Below are 16,990 nucleotides of genomic sequence, written 5' to 3' on the forward strand. Positions count from 1 at the left end.
GTGAAAGGGTTAATATCAAGTTCTCTGTTAGTTTATTGTTTAAAACAAAGACCGAGGAGTTAACGAGAAATAAAATCTAGAAAATGTCAAACCTGTCAACAGAGACAGAGACATGCTGCTTCATTTCCTTCAGTTTTAACTCAGACAGTTGTTTTTCCGTGTGAGCTAGTCTTGTGTGAGTTTCTTTCGATTTCACTCTCTGTGTCGAAGTCCGTTGACATTGATCATATGAACTGGTCTCAGTGCTCATGTTGATGGCGCACAAAGACCAGGAACGAAATTTTTTAAGACCAAAAATGTTGAGCCGCGTCTGAGGATTCAGAGGAGCAGAACGAGCTTATTTGACGTTTAATTTTCACGTTTTAATACTGAGCGTTTAATTCGTTCGTCGATGTTTTTTCGAACTGTTGTTTTTATCACCAATAACCTGCTGTCACTCCTGTTCCAACACTGATCTGAGCTCTAACTGTGAAAGCTGCTGCTTTAAAGATCACTGATCACCGTCAGAAACACTGAGAACATCCTAACAAGAGGAAGCTGCTTCTACTGAGTCTAATGAAACTTTAGAGACTCTGAACCTTCATAGACTTCACATCATTGATCCTGTTCTCATTGATCAACACACAGAGGACATGAAGTTATATCATCTTTAAACTGTAGTTTGAGAAAAATGTACAAGGTCTGAGTCGTTTCACTTTGACAGATAAAGCTCTTAGAAAAGACACAGGGTGTGGGGTTGAGAGAACATCAACTCTCTCTCTCATATTGGCTGAAACTGCCCGTGTTGCCAAATTGCCAAATTGTCCACCCACACGGGACTGTGGACCGGATTAAAGTCCAGAGAGAAGTGAAGAAGACGAGTCTTTCAGACGAGTGCGCGTGGTACACGGAAACTGACTTACTGTGGTTATACTTTCCCCACCTACGATGTAGGTGGAACTACGGTATAAAAAGGTCAGTTTCCGTGTACCACGCGCACTCGTCTGAAAGACTCGTCTTCTTCACTTCTCTCTGGACTTTAATCCGGTTGCTCTTCGTCTCCTGGACTCTGGTTGAAGGTAAACTCTTTCATCATCTCGTTCTTTTTCCTCCTCGCTGTGTAAACTCTTGCCTATGACAGTGTTTTCTCCATTGAATGGGGTTTTAGTTATGTATTCAGACTCTACCCTGCGACCTGTCTGTCCACCTGAAGACTAAGCACCATAACATAGTTTTTCAACTGGATGAGCCTAAAGCTCAAAATCTGAACTGAACAGTAAGACTGTAACTTTACATCGGAAGTTAGTCTTAGTCTTGTGAACAAACTGGACATGAGCCTCATGTAATGTGTAATAGCCAAGCTAATGAGCATGCTGCTGTAACATATATGTATACTGTAATTAGTTAAACGTTCAAGAGTCTGAAATATACTTTTTATATATTTAACTGTCTCAGGTTTACAGTCCTCCACCGGAGCCTCTGGGTGACGGAGGAGAAGATGATCAGCATCCCCGGTAACTCCAGGTTCAGGTCCCGCTTCATCACCACGACCAGCTCCACCTGCGATCTTCCCCATGATGAGGATTTAGTGAGACAGTGTAAGGCTTGAATAGATAAATGAATGAATAAATGTAGTTGTCCTGAACAGATGACAGGTTTAATGAACTTCAGTCATCAGTGGATGAGACCATAGGCTGTATATAAAAAGATGAGACACTGCCAGCACTGATCACATAACTATCATACATAAGGTAAATTACTTATGAATTTAAAATACCCTGAAAAAAACTTACAATAGGAGCTATGAAAACTCACCTACAGTGTCTTACCAGTCAGTCGTCCTTATGAGACTGATATATTGTTCTTGTTGTTGTAAATTGTGTTCAACAACAAAGCCTAAATACAACACTAAACCACAACATCCAGAAATCACATTGAGTCATTGATTCAGTTTTACCTTTGATTTTACACGTGACACAGCGTCCACTTTTGAAAAGTTTTACAAAGAGTAAAAGTCCATGGCTTTAAGATATAGAATAGAAAGAGTCATAATTGACTATGTTTGTAGCTGGAGGCGTCATGTCAACAGTTCTACAGGTGTCTCTTTTACAATGGTGGCCTATGGAGCCTGTTCTGATTCTAATCAAACACTTCGAGCTTCAGCGCACACTCAGGTGTTTGTACAGAGGAGGAGACACCAGCTCAGATCACACTGTTCTCTCTCTGTGGTTTACATCAATCAGTTGTCTGTAATGAGCAGGATGATACAGAGAAAGGAGGATGGTGATGAGTGAATGAAGTCAGACTGTAGATTCTCCTTGTTGGAACTTTGATATCATGTGTTTGTGTCTCTTCAGCTCTGTCTCCTCTCACAGGGAGAAGATGATCTGCTGGATCCTGCTGCTCATCAAACTGACCTCCTGTGTCTGTGGTTAGTTTCCTCCTTCACTTTATTCTCCACTAACTAATCACTAATCAATAATACAAGTCCTCAGTTTGTCTGCTCCTCACTTTCCCTCTCTGTCTCCTCAGCAGGAACATTTGTAGTGAATGTGACACAGACCTCCTATCAGGCAGAGGAGAACCACAACATCACACTGGAGTGGACCTTCACCACTCACAATTCATCTAACTTCATTTTTATCTTCTGTCGACTGTTAACTGATCAGAATACCTCAAAAGTCCTGTATGAACTACATGATGATGTTGAGGTCTCAAAGTCTCAGGATGAAGAGTTTTCAGGACGAGTCCAGTTTGACAAAGATGTCCTCAGAGAAGGACGAATCAGACTTCATGTGTCCAGACTCAGGGCTGAGGACTCAGGTCAATATCAGTGTGGAGTTATCACAAATTATGGTGATAGCTCTGGTGAATGTCGACTTAATGTCACTGGTAAGTTGATTCAGTAGAACTCAATAGAAAACTCTTTTCACAGGTGGTTATCAGTGTTGTACAGACTTTGCTGCAAAATTTACTGATGGAGTGTTGCTGTTCAGCGCTGTATTATTTAAAGTGTCACAAACCCCTTTTTCCTTTTCAATGTCCTTTCCAGCAGCTGTTGATGAGTCCACACCTCAGAGACCAACTGTGAGTCCTGAACCAGAGAGTCAGGGATGGGTCATCCTCTATGTTGGACTGGCCATGGCACTGACAGCAGCAGCAGCTCTAGTGGTCAAACGCCGCTGCTTCAAGTCTTTGTCTCACTAAATCTGCTGATAAGACAGTAAACGTCTGTTCAACAGACCTGTTGGTCCACGAGGCTGCTTTTCCTGCAGTCTGACCTCTGACCTTTTCACCTCTGTCACTGTCTTCCTGCACTAAGAGACACAAACAGAGAGAGAGGACCAACACCTGATCAGAAGACCTTCATCTGACTGAGGACCTCACCTCCCTGAACACCAAAGATTCATCTGTTTAACTGAGAGACGACCGAGCTTCATGCTGCCTCCATGATGAAGTCCTGTTTGAGCTGAAGACTATTCAGAGACAACACACATGAACTGTCCCTGTATCACTGTGTCCTCCACAAACATTTTGTCAAAAATGTATTAACATTTCCTGTAGCTAGGTCTTAACATCTCATCTAGTCAGGTCTTGTTAGGTTTTGTCCTTCAAACACAGTCTTTGCAGAAGTAACCATCTTCACCACAGATGCCATTATTCTCTGCACAGCTCTCATGGTACCATGAGTTGACACCCAGTATTCTGTGGCCTGTGGGTCATTCAAAGGTGGTTAAGTTTTTTTAAGTTTATTTCAAAGTACCTGTCAAAACATTGTTCATAAACATTTCACTTTTCACCCTTATTATTGAGAGTTAAATTTACTATGTCATGCTCACCTACCATATAGTTTCTCTGTCCCACCAACCTCAACAAACTCAGACCAATCAAAACTATCCTCACATCTTAACTAGTGTTGTAGCAACAGCACAAGATAAGTGAAATTTTAAAGAGCTCTGACGTTCCAACCTTTTCTGATCCATTTTATCTGATGGCCGATTTTAACTGACTCCACCCTACTGTACATACTCAAGTCAACGCATCAACATGTCTGGATCTCATAACTTTTCTTTTCAAACCATGTTAATTAAATACTATTTTTAGAACACTTCCTGGTTGGTGTCTTTCAGTGTCTGACTGATGTTTGGGCCTGTATCCAGGAGACTCATTCTATCTATTGTCACTTCAGTCAGTGAAGTGAACCAGCAGAGGTGCACTCGATGGTCTCTACTACATATCACAAACCTGTTGATTATATTTGAGTTTATGCTAAGTAAAGTGAACCAGGAGAACTTACCTGCCTCTGTCACTGTTGGTAAGTTATCTTATATGTTTATTATTATCTTATACATTTATTTTCCAGTTATCAGTCTATCTTGTGATTTAATAAACAGACTAACAGAGAGAATCTGACACTCGATATTCATCCTCTCACATTTAAAACCTCATGTTCCAACACTTTGATCTGAGCTGAGCTGTGATGCTTCAGATAACACTGATAAATAACAATGAAGAGTTCGCCCTCAAACTTTCACTTGGACTTTTTCACTTGATTCTTATAAACCCACAAGAGGTGAGATGGAACTGGCAGAACTGGAACAGCTTAGCTGTGTTAAACAGGATGAGCCCTGCAGCTGGATTCAGATAATACTTTTCTGAAAATAAAGACTGCAAAATTAACCTTTAACAGTCCCTGTTTGCTGTGTGCCTCTTGCTGCTTTCATCAGGTTAAAGGTTATTGTTATAGAAAAAGTGAGAACGATGTGATTTGAAATAGTGAGAAAGTAGTCAGCTGGAAATGTTTCAATGTCCAACTGACAGCTGGTGCGTATAGAAAACTCAGACACAGAGAAAGTTTACATTTGCACGTCTGTATTGTTTTTCATCGAGGCAGCTGGGGCAAAATTTGTGGGACCTTGAAACTGTCATGAGAACTGCTTTTGTTACAGATACATATACGGATTAAAAGAGAAAGGAGAATGATAATGACTGAATGAAATGAGACTCTCATGTGTTTGTGTCTCTTCAGCTCTGTCTCCTCTCACAGGGAGAAGATGATCTGCTGGATCCTGCTGCTCATCAAACTCACCTCCTGTGTCTGTGGTTAGTTTCCTCCTTTACTTTATTCTCCACTAACTAATCACTAATCAATAATACAAGTCCTCAGTTTGTCTGCTCCTCACTTTCCCTCTCTGTCTCCTCAGCAGGAACATTTGTAGTGAATGTGACACAGACCTCCTATCAGGCAGAGGAGAACCACAACATCACACTGGACTGGACCTTCACCACCACAACTCTCAGCTCTCTAGACCCTGTTTCTATCATCTGTGAACTGACCCTTGATCAGAAAGTCTCAGTCCTGTATGAACTACATGATGGTGTTGAGTCTCAGGATGAAGAGTTTTCAGGACGAGTCCAGTTTGACAAAGACGTCCTCAGAGAAGGACGAATCAGAATTCATGTGTCCAGACTCAGGACTGAGGACTCAGGTCTGTACAGGTGCATGGTCGTCACCACGTACAAGAGAAACTTCGGTGAATGTCGACTCAATGTCACTGGTAAATTGACTTAGAACTTTTTGCTAAATAAGAACCTAGATATCTGGGAAATATGTTCCACTTTACTCTGCTGCTGTTTTTCTTCTCATTAATGACACATTTGTTTTGTCTCTTTACAGCAGCGAGGGATTGGTCTCAACTGGGGAGAAAATCTGGGAGACCAAACAAAGACAGTCAGGGGAGGATCGGTCTCTACGTTGGACTGGGACTGACAGTTGCAGGAGCTGTTGTTCTGGCTGTTTGTTGCTTTTTACTTTGTCATTTTCTCCCCAGAGACCACGATTACCACCCCTAAGATCTATAGTCCACAGCTGATGAACAAGACTGGACTTGATGATGTCCTGTTGAAAAGACACTTTGTTAAACCCTGTCATTGATCAGACAGATGTAAAACGTGCAAGCATGTCTACTTTATACACTGTGCCATGTGTAGCCAATCTATGCATTGAAAATCTGTGTGATTAATTCTTCAAAATGAAATATGACATAAATACATTATATTCTATCTAACACACTCTTAACCGTTGCATGATGTAATGAAAGTATTCAGCCTGTTTGTGGTTGAAGTGTGTGCAGGACGCTGATTGATCCACTAGGTGTCACCGTTGTGCGGTAGGAACTGTCCTTCAGGTACAGGTGTTGCTACACGGAGGGACCGTGTGAACGCTGTGATCGTGTTGGTGAAATGTTTGGACGCTTCTAGATTCTGTCCTTTAACGTCGAGACCATGAAACGGTGAGCAACAACCAACAGATTTACAGTCACTGAGCCGGACTGTGCAGCCTCTCAGCGGCGTTAAATTTAAGACGAGCCGCTATAAAACAGTTCACTCGTGGTCATTTGAAGTTCATGTCCCTGGTGAGTACACACGTTAGCTCTGTAATTATTTTGAATCATTCATTTTAAGTTCATATCTAAGTGGTTGTTTTATGTTATTATATTTTTGTAACGCTTTAGCTCCCTATCGATCAAGCATATTGTTTTGTGAGAGTGACGATGGTTTAATTTAAGTGTATGCTTTCCTGCCAGGAATAAACGGCCAGTGGCAACAGTGGTTTGGTCTCCGTTTGGTCATAATTAACACAACGCACGAACACTACCGCTACATGAAGCAGTATTAGTAAGAGTGTAAATGACCTCAAAGACCATCACTTAGAGAGAACGTCATTCAGCTGGGGATGCTGCACAGATCAGACTACAGCTCCTCAGGGAGAGATAACTGCAGAAAGTGACGGGAGGAGAGACGAAAGAGCAGAATCCTAGATGTCGAAATATCATGTGGTCTTTAGAGTGTTGTTGTTAGACAATCTGAGATTTCTGAAGTCTGTGAGAATCTTTTCCCTCAGCTGCCACACTAATACATACATAAATCATTTGGATAGCCTCTTTCCTGGTGCATTGCTGTTACACCTGTGTATATATTGATCAGATGCGCCATCTTGTTGACATCTAGAGTCACTTTTCTGAATCTCTCTCACTCCTGTTGGCTCCAGTTGGTGTCTTTACAGTCAGTGTTTGGTTTTGCTATGAGCTCAAAGCAGAGAAAAGTTTATTGTGGTGACAGAATAACAGACCAATATGGTAATGTTGTGCAGCTGAGGATTTGAAGCTGATTTATCACAGAGATGTTGATGAAAAGTTCCAGACACACCTACAGGTCTATAATGATGATACTGTGTCAGTTTTCCCTGTAGGCAACACTGACCATTGCTGTTTTTATTCTGCTGTTATTGTGGTTTGCACTGCTGTTGAAAATTCAGCAACCATTTTTTGCTTTTTTTGTTTGTTTTGTTTTATGGGCTAATATCCCCTATTGTTGTTGTCAAGGAGTCCTTATTGATTAACATTCAATATATGATCAGCTGAGGCTGATTTAGGGACGTGAAGCTAGTTGACAGGCAAAATGCAAACATTTTCCAACCACACTGTAGACAAAGAGTCAGCATAAATGTGGCAGGATTCCTGGCTTTCTTGCCAGTTTCTATAATGCCCAGCTGATATGTTGCTGCTTGGACTTAACATCTCTGGAGGATCCTAGCAAATTTACTGGTAATTCTAGGTGTTTGCAGGAGGGGATGGATGAGACATGGGGATATGAGGTCTCAGAGAATCTTTCTACAAGATGAACTTGATTATATGGTTACCAAACTTTTAAGAGTAGGATTTAAGATTTTCATTGATTTGAAATTGATATTTATTTTTGGTTGTTCCGGTAGTCACATGTCAAACTGCTTACAATTTGGATTCAAGACTAGGCAACTTCCGTATCCGTTTCTTTTATGACAGATCTCTACAGCCTCCAGTAAGTACAGCTTAATTCATACAAAACGTGCTTATTATTTACAGGTTAGTTTAACTGTGGGCATAAAGGATTGTTTCCTGTTGAGTACCTGTGGTGTTTGTCCCATATGCAACCTGGATTTATTTTTCGAGTGTTGAACAATTTGTGAGTTTCACACCACGCTACGTTTTTGCTTCAGCTCAGCTATATTGTGTAGAGAACTAGCCCTCCCCGCTTCCAATTTCAACATCATCCTCTTGCCAAAGGTCTTTGTCTTCAATGGGACTCAGACCCGAGACCCAAAGGAAACAACTAAAGGTAGGTCACCAATATAAACTGTTTCCATGGTTACCTACAGAAAAAGCTGAAATAATACAGTAACAAAAGTATTTTTTTCTTTAATTGTTAGAAATTATCTTCCAAAATCTCCAATTAGATGGACTTTAGTTTTCCACATTTGGTGAAGTGATGTAAATGTTCTTGATCCACCTCTACAGACAAGATGTCATGTACTAATGTGCTTTCTGCCTTATGGTGGAGAACAGACACCGATGGCTCCAAAGGCAGACAACTCAGAGGATGCCAGTCAACAATGAAAACGCTTTACTGCCTTATTTTTATTCAGTTTGTTCTCTCACAGTGACATGTATTTGAATTTGGCTACATCCCCCAATAAAAACTATTATGTAAGTCATAACTTTATGGTTTTTGCATTTATTTGTAATTAAATGAGAAAAACACCTGAACAGTTTATGTGGTAAAGCAGGAGATGGATTAAGCTTTCCGGCATTAACTGATGAACACTTTTACAAAAAATAAAGACTAACTAAATGAAAACCAACCCTTAGTGCTGCCTGTCATAATATACAGTGTATTACACTTTAAAAACTCTTGGGTTGTGAGGCCTAAAAAACTAAAAGTGGATATTGTGCCAACAAATGAAGCAAAGTTAGAATTCTCTTCAAAAATGTAAGAGTGTTGTAAAAAGTACTACTACAATGTGTGCCAGAGCTGTAGCCGCAGATTTTTTTTTTTTTTTTGAGTAGAATAAAAACTCCAAATGAAGATTACTTGGCTGAAGGTAAAATAAAAAGCCAGAGGGAAAAACTTTGTACAGTAGTTGTTATTTCTAAAGTTACATAGTGGTCAGTTTGATCCAAGGCAAAATGATAGCAATGAAATGTATCGAAAGTGTAAATGAAAATATTGCAAATTAAAACAATACGGCAGTGAAGCATATCAGCTTCTACTATATACAGAGGCATTCATAACCTATAGAAAACATATTTACAGCAACTGTAACACCTATTTGATCGTTATTTATTATAGCCTGCTAGCAATGAATTTTTATAGTTTGAGAAACAGAGCTTAAGCCTGCATTCAGACTGATAATAGTGCTCCATCAATACACATCTCCTCATTAATTTAAAAAAGACTATCGCAAACCATGGATGGATTATCAAACCGGCACAGGCCCGGAGCTCAAGGGGTCAGAGGGCCTGAGCCTCTGTATGACATATGACATATTAATATTTCTTGTTTGAAAGTGATAGAAACATAAAACAACCAAAAAGAAACTTCTGTCTGTGCCCTGGTGCCTTTTCTCCTCAAATCCATCCATATTGATAACAGGGAATATGTGTTTTGATGTATCAAAAACCACAGAGTCACCCAGGTTTGTTAACCTGCTAGTTAGCTAGCTAACAGCTAGTTAGCTAACAGCTAGCTAACTAGCAGGTTAACTGGGCTGACTCCTATTTAACTGATGCTTATTTCAAAACTGAGATTGACAACACATGTAAACAAACCACAGCAAAATGGTTCAAGCTAGCTTTGCATTTATAGTTGGTGGGTTGTTTATATGCTGTTCACTGACAAATAATTCAGTTCAATCTGTTTATATCCTTGTGTTTAACAGACACGGTCTCTGCCTCCATGTTGATATTGTGGTTATCATTGAAGGTGCTAAGAAGAGGAGGAGGAGGAAAAGGAGAAAGGAGAGAAGGGGAGGACAGAGGAGGTGGCTTCAGGAGAGCTGAGGAGCTGATCGCACCATGGCGGCTCGTCCAGGTTTATTTCAACAAATGGGTCACTGGAGCAAACCGCTAACGAGAGGAGAAAGACACAAGTTTAAGTAAGATTTTAGATTTACATTTTCTAAAATGTAATTATCCAAAGATATGTTCTTTCTTATTTTTACTTCCTGTTGGAGTTAAAAGCTGAGACTGATTTTAGCTAACTAGCGCCTTAGTTAATTTCAGCACAAAAACTAGAAGCAAATGTAGCTCCATCAAAGGTGTCCTCTAGCAACTCTAAAGGTATCATATGTACACATTATATCTTGTGTGTTTTATGTGTAGACATAAAAAAAATGAAACATGGTAGTTAACCAGTTCTTGGTGAGCTATTTCTTGACTAACTAAAGACAAAGGACCTGCTCTCACCAGCTATAATAGTTGCCAGGTTTGCACATTTTCACCTTTTTGCTTGTCAAGGTGTTTTCAGGTTTGGAGAGTCAAATGAAAAATGTTTTGCATTTCATCACGACTAAAACTGTCTTGCAAGTCCCACAGCTTTGTGGAAATGCAATACTAAAACACTGTTGAATTACTTTTAGGCGTATGGTAGATTTTTGTGTTTGTATTATATATCTAAATCCATTCAAAGAATCTTACATGGGTTGTTGTTGTTTTCGTTCTGTGGCGGCTCCCTAAAGCCATCGAACATCAGGTCTATACTGCCCGGTGGGTTGGATGTCTTGTCAGCTGTGTCATCGTCCAACGTGGGGCTGGTGTCACTAGAGGGCGACGTCTCCAGACCGTTTGCATCTGGCTGTTCCTGCGGAGCTGGAGAGACAGACCAAACAAAGGAAGAGAAGAAAAGGTAAGGTGAGGTGAAAAGCTTTTCTAGTGTTTCCAGTACCTTGCATTCAAGATATGGTTTGAAATCAGGAGATTATTTGATGTCAGTGACCTGGTCCTTCAGGATCAAAATTTTTTTATTTTGTACCGTTCTCTCCATTCGAGCCCTTTTCCTCCAACTGTACACTTGTGCCATTTGCTGCTGGTGGAGGTGAAGGGTCATTGGTGGTCACTAGATCTTTAGGGGCTGGTCGATCTGAAATAAATCACACACAAACCAAAGCACACAAGTCAGGATAGTCTTTTATAAAGTCGTGTTAATTTAAATCCTACCACATAAACACACACCTAGATCATCCAGGTAGACTGGTTCGAAGGTGCCTGTGGGTTCATTGAATTGATTGATGATGGGATCCTGACGCTGGAGGTCAAATGAGTATGTCTGGACAAACAAATAAACAAGTAGACTCAAATATAGTACACAGGAGCATCTTGTAACTGTCTTCACTGTAAAATGATACAATAAGTCGGTGTAAAATATTAATTTTAAAGGAAATGCCACCAAAAAATAAACTCTTCCTTTCTATAACTCATTCCCCTACCCTGGAGACTCTTCTGAGAAAGTAGAGGATGATACACAGAACGATGATCACCAGGATGATGAACGCTAGGATCACATAACCTAGAGACACACATAAATTGATTCTGATAAATTCATACAAATAAAAGAAAAAGAAAGGAAAAAGAAAAAGAACATTGCCACTTGACAAATCAATTTGTACTTCAGCTCTCTCAGTAAAGCCTGGAAAGTGTTGACTTCTGTTTTACAAAACAATCACTACATCACCTAGGTTTTAAAAAAAATAATATCTGCATATAGTCATTATTGGGAACACAGAGGGGCAGCATTGAGAGAGTGTAATATGCCCTAAAGAGATATAGTCTGAGCATATAAGGAGTTTTCCTGCCAATATATTAGCTTGAGTACATAATGTACAGGACTATCTATACATGTCATCATCATCAGACATTTGATCTGTGATGAGTGCCTCAGATGTTTTGTTTCATTACAAACACAGAGCACTTGTCTGATAAGTAAAAATCTGGAAAGTTGAGATCCTTATCACCTTTTGTTCTACATATCAAGACCGTGCTCTTTTTGTCATTATATTGTACATATACTGTCTATAGTTAGTATTTAATAGTACTGTGAGTGAGAGTAAAAATCACATAAAAGAAGGTAAATTAAATTATTGAAATAAAAAATTGGGCATTTTTAAACAAAACTCATACAATGAAATACAATGTATTCATTTATTTAATATTAAAATGATAATAGTACAACATCCTTACCCCAGGACGAGCTATCTGTTTCTGTAGTTGTCACAAAAGAGAAAGACAGCTGGTTAGTGATCAATACTCTAAGGTTCAGTAATTAATTTCAAACAAAATCACTGTCATTTCATGGTGTCACTATTCTTGCCCTCTAGTGGAGAACAGTTATCATCATTTCATAGAGTAAATTCTGACGTTAAACGTTGTGGGAGGGGTGTCCTGGTGGCCTCGTGGTTATGAAACATATCACGTAATCACGATGCCCCAGATATGATTCCGGCTGGAGACATAACAATGAACCATACCCTTCTTTGTCTCTACCCACGTTTCCTGTCTGTATCTACACCTTTGCTACGTGTCAGTCAGTTCAGATGATTGTTTCAAATGAAATCCCCACATTGTTAATGAAGATGTCCCACAGATCTTTCTTTTATGCATAGATATTTATTGCATTGCAAAAAGTGTAGTTTTTATGCTGACGATATCGTCTTCTGTGTCTAATGCAAATCAGACCTTCTCTAGGTAACAGTCTGTCTTTAACAATTTAAAGTTTTTTCATTTGTCTTTACTGGGCAGCGATGGAATAGAAACTGAAAGGAAACCTTGCAAGAGACAGAGGATATGACATACAGCATACAGTAGGTCCTTAGCTGGGATTGAACCCGATATGTCCTGGGACTGCTTTTCTTCCATGTTTGGTTTTTGGTAATGATTTATGGTCTGGTAATTATCAAGACAGTTTCTGGCTTATTTTTGTGTTTCAGCTCTGAATAAGGAAATATGATTTTAAATTTGATTTGTTGCCATTGAAAAACAAATCTTTTGATAAGTGTGTGTGTGCATGACAGGTAGCACTTTTCATGTGCAAAAGTGACCTACCAGCCGCTGGGCGCTGCGCCTGAGCATTTGCGTGTTTGACAGTTTAGTGTGAATGTGTTAGAAGTGTGTGTTTGTGTAGCAGGCAGAGAACATGAGCATGTGATAGCTGTGGTTTGACACACAGGAAGACAAACTGAGGCACGCAACTTGTGAAGCCGCCTTCTGCATCTGCATCAGAAAGGTACCTGGCTTTTTGGTGGTGGTCTTCACTGCAGAATCTGTAGTACTGCGAACTCCAGCGTCCTTCGTCACGCTCCCTGACACGCCAGCCGAGGTTGCCGCAGGTGCCTTTGTGCTGCTGCTGCCTTCTGTTGTTTTGTTAGGCGAATAGTTTTTGTCATCTTCGTCTGCCTTCCTTATTTCTTCCTGTAAAAGAGGGAGATCAGAGTTTGTTCTTTATATGATTTAGGGCCAGATATTTAGTTTTTCTAATCTGCGCCCTCTGAATTAAACACATTGAATTTTAGGGCATCTGACTGATCAACAACAACAGGCCCAAAGTATATAAACTTATATAAACTTATAAACCTTAAAATATTCCACTCTGCAAACGAAGAGCATAATGCTTAACAACACTACATCACATGCAGAAGAAGCTAGCTCTGTAATTCTGTCTTTTATCTGCCAACCTCCTTTGGTTAATGTTGCATTGTGTTAGCTTCTAGGGGTACATGGGTTCCACTACCAGTAACCACTCAGACTCTGAGCCCAGCAGAATTTAATTAAACATGAGTGCTGTAATTACCACTTGTGGCTGCTGCTGCTGCTCAGAGTTACATATGGTTGCTTTAATTTCCAAGCTATAAGCATTGATATGTTGCACTTTGAGAACAACACCTGATTTAGCTTTCCTACCATGCTGAGAGTTTATGAGGTTGGTTTCATGCAGAACATTAGTTGTTGAATGGTGATATGTTACAAGTAAAGAGGTACAAATCTAAGAAACTTGACTCTGCTCTTACCTTGTCGTCTTTTCCATGCACATCTGTTGCATTCTCTGGTGTAGGACTCTGCGTGGATGGGGAGACCCGTGTGAGGAGGGTAGTGTTGTCAGCTTCAAGTGGGGCCTTCAAGGCTGGGGAAGTAGTCACGGGGGCAGGGGCATCTGTGTCAAGTGTACAGAAGAAACACAGAATCAGCCAGATGTTTTCTGTATGACGGTACAGGTCAGGACAGAGTGGTAGAGGACAGGAGAGGAGCTCAGGACAGTCCAGAGCTACATGGATTACAGATTTATACATTTACTGTATATGGTTAGATTCTGACCGTTATCATCGGACCTCTTGAGCCGTTGTCTAAAAAAAAAAAAAGTCTGGGCACCAGTTCAGTGCGGGACAGTTCGTTGTTACTGTACCTTCGTCTCCGTTCTCCTGAGAAGGTGCTGGTGAACCTGTAGTTTTTTCTTGTCCTCTGGAAATCGAAGAAATTACTAGAACTGAGACAGAAGGAGAAAATGATAAATGGAGAAACTGAAAACAGACGTCATGGATGGAGGTCTGAACAGGCAAAATAAGTGAAAGGACTGGTAGATGTACAATGACTTTACGATGATTTTATACTTTGTGCTACAAACATTTAAATGAACTCCTCAGATTCTGGTCAATGTAAACTAAAGGAACACATGTATCAGTTCATAGGTAAACTTGTTGACTGCCAAGGGTTTAGTTTTTTTTACAGAACTGCTGCTGCAACAGGTTTTCATATGTGTGAAAAAGACCAACGCTGGTGTGAAAATCTGAACAAAGAAATAAAACAGCAGCAGGACGGAGGACAGATCAGAGCGTATAGAACTGTATTAATAACAATATTTTTACGTGTGCTACTTTTGATGAAATTTCACGTTGCCTGTCTACAAATTTTTTGGTGTTTTTTTGGGATATCATTTAACACAGATTTTGGTTAGTAAATAAATAATGTTGTGTGATGCAACATACGAAAAGAAAAAATATGTAGTGATAACAGGCGACATGACTTCAGGAAACAGGCTTATTCTCATATACTGTGACCTCTGACCTTTGACATTGAGCTGAAGCTGATGCATCTGTCTACCTCATATTATATATATAATGATAAATAAACACATCAGCATGAAAAATACTAATCCATTTACACACAGTTTCATGTTTTCTGTGGCTCAACTAATCAGACTTTTAAAATGTTAATGAAGCTCGTGCAGTAACTTGATAATTAGAGATATTTATCACATTAGGACATATTAAGTGTCGTATTTAATAGAAAAAAAATCAATAACTCAGGTTTTACTTAACTTAAAGTAGAATAAACGAGGCTGTGCTAATGAGAAAAGCACAAAGGTAAAATTAGTAATGCATAATTAATTATATACAAATCTGTATTTACTTTTCTATTCTTTAGAGTGTTTTGATTTCAAATTTCCTTATAATTCAAATTTTGCCTTTCATATACTCACATTGTGGTATTTGTGTGCGCCTTACTACTTCCTGCATATGGCAGGGATTTTCAAGTCCTTGAGTGAACCTTAAAGTCACCCATCATTATCGGTGAAAATGACTGAAATAGAGATTTTGTCAACACGTTCAGGAGTGAAACCACGAAGTTTCCTGCAGCGCCTGATTCAACTGAAAAACAACCAAGTAGGCGCGGGAGCTCTCCTCTGCTTTAAGATTTTAATGTTCCCGCTCCTTCCTTCTACTTTTTTTTACTCATCAATAAATCTCCTTTTATATATGTTTATTATCGTTCAAAAAAAGCAACACAAGTACGTCAGAGTAAGGCAGAGAGTTAGATCTGAATGAAGGCAGGTTTGCTGAGCTAAACTCACCGAGGAAGCAGAGGCGGCACAACTTCATCATGGTGACGGATTTACTTCTCTCTCTGTGCCAGATTTAGTTTCTTTAAAGATGGTGGATGTTCATCAGCGAGGCCGTTGAGTTTCTCTTTTATTTTCTTTATTTTGTTCCTTTTTCCAGGACCCCTCTGTTCTACCTCTAATTCTCACTTCTTCTCTCTGAGCTCTCTCTCTTCCTCTCTCTACTTGCTCTCTCTCAGTATCTCTCACTCTTTCCTCCCCCTCTCTCTCTTTTGTCATGTCTCTCTTTACCACCTTTTCTTCACTCTCTGCCTCCCTTTTCCTCTCCATCTTCTTCTCTGTTCTGTCCACTAAATGGCAGTGTTGGGGGCCGTATTCATCTTCTTTACATAAGTACAAGTATCAATACTCTATTACAAGTAGAAATATTGAGGAAGTACAAAAAATAGAAGTCTCTCTGCAAATCAATGATTCCTATAAATACAGCACAACTGATTGAACAGAAATAAATGTCTCAGATCATAGTCTATACTTCCTTATAATAAAATAATTACGTGATACTGTAAATTAAAACATTGCTGCTAATTTTAACTTCTTCATATTCCTGTTTTGATTACAGAGATCTTCCAACTTTGTAGCAGCAGTCTGGGGAAGCCCCAGTTTTCTGTTCCATCATGACAGAGTTTCTGCACACAAAGTTAGGTGCATAAACGAACGGTTTTTCCAGTTTGGTGCAGAAGAACTTGACTGGACTGCAAAGACCTCCGACCTCAACCCTCAATCCAACTCCTTTGGATGTGGGAGTAAATCCCTGCAGCCAGGTTCCAGAATCCAGCAGAGGGTCTAAAACCATGAGTCTGTGGTCTCAGTTAGTTCTGATCTCTGGGCTGTGATACCATTTAGTTCTGGTCTTCGTGCTGTGGTCTTAGTTAGTTTTGGTCTCTGTTAGTTCCTCAGTCAGTCAGTTCTGGTCTCTCTGCTGCAGTCTCAGTTCTGGACTCAGTAACTTCTGATCTCTGTCAGTTCTGGTCTCTGTTCTGTAAGCCTCATCTTATTGACATATTCAGTATTTGGTTGTAATTTTGTCCATGCAGTGTCTCTCTTTACCTTCATTCTGCCTCTAACCTTTTCTCTCCACCCACAGCACCATCTTCTTTTTCCTCCCCTACCTTTTCCTCTCTCTCCCCTCTGTTTCTCTGCACCACGACCCCCACAGTCTCTCTCTCTCTCTCTCTCTCTCTCTCTCTCTCTCTCTCTCTCTCTCTCTCTCTCTCTCTCTCTCTCTCTCTCTACGCCCTCTATGTCTCTC

General features: G+C 39.9%; 2 protein-coding genes across 4 annotated transcripts; one reads left to right on the forward strand and one right to left on the reverse strand.

The window, feature by feature from the left end:
* Window positions 1-949: 949 nt before the first annotated feature.
* Window positions 950-4,087, forward strand: LOC108891062 (uncharacterized). 3 transcript variants are annotated; one of them, XM_018688183.2, is made up of 5 exons: window positions 950-1,058; window positions 1,435-1,577; window positions 2,337-2,410; window positions 2,512-2,871; window positions 3,032-4,087. In XM_018688183.2, the coding sequence occupies exons 3-5, from the start codon at window positions 2,362-2,364 to the stop codon at window positions 3,184-3,186; spliced, it is 564 nt and encodes a 187-aa protein (XP_018543699.1). In that variant the 5' UTR covers window positions 950-1,058; window positions 1,435-1,577; window positions 2,337-2,361; the 3' UTR covers window positions 3,187-4,087. The 3 variants fall into 3 exon arrangements, with proteins under 3 accessions (XP_018543699.1, XP_018543701.1, XP_050923620.1); XM_018688185.2 differs by having other exon boundaries at window positions 3,035-4,087; XM_051067663.1 differs by having other exon boundaries at window positions 2,355-2,410.
* A 4,836-nt stretch (window positions 4,088-8,923) lies between these two features.
* On the reverse strand, window positions 8,924-16,870 carry LOC108891065 (uncharacterized). Its single transcript, XM_018688191.2, has 10 exons — window positions 15,694-16,870; window positions 14,248-14,328; window positions 13,856-13,998; window positions 13,079-13,259; window positions 12,033-12,053; window positions 11,282-11,361; window positions 11,028-11,121; window positions 10,828-10,935; window positions 10,494-10,664; window positions 8,924-9,923 (listed from the first exon to the last, which is right to left on the reverse strand). The coding sequence occupies exons 1-10, from the start codon at window positions 15,722-15,724 to the stop codon at window positions 9,784-9,786; spliced, it is 1,050 nt and encodes a 349-aa protein (XP_018543707.1). The 5' UTR covers window positions 15,725-16,870; the 3' UTR covers window positions 8,924-9,783.
* Between the last annotated feature and the right edge of the window lie 120 nt (window positions 16,871-16,990).

Source organism: Lates calcarifer, unplaced genomic scaffold (genome assembly GCF_001640805.2).
Source record: "Lates calcarifer isolate ASB-BC8 unplaced genomic scaffold, TLL_Latcal_v3 _unitig_1868_quiver_957, whole genome shotgun sequence".
NCBI lineage: Eukaryota > Metazoa > Chordata > Actinopteri > Centropomidae > Lates > Lates calcarifer.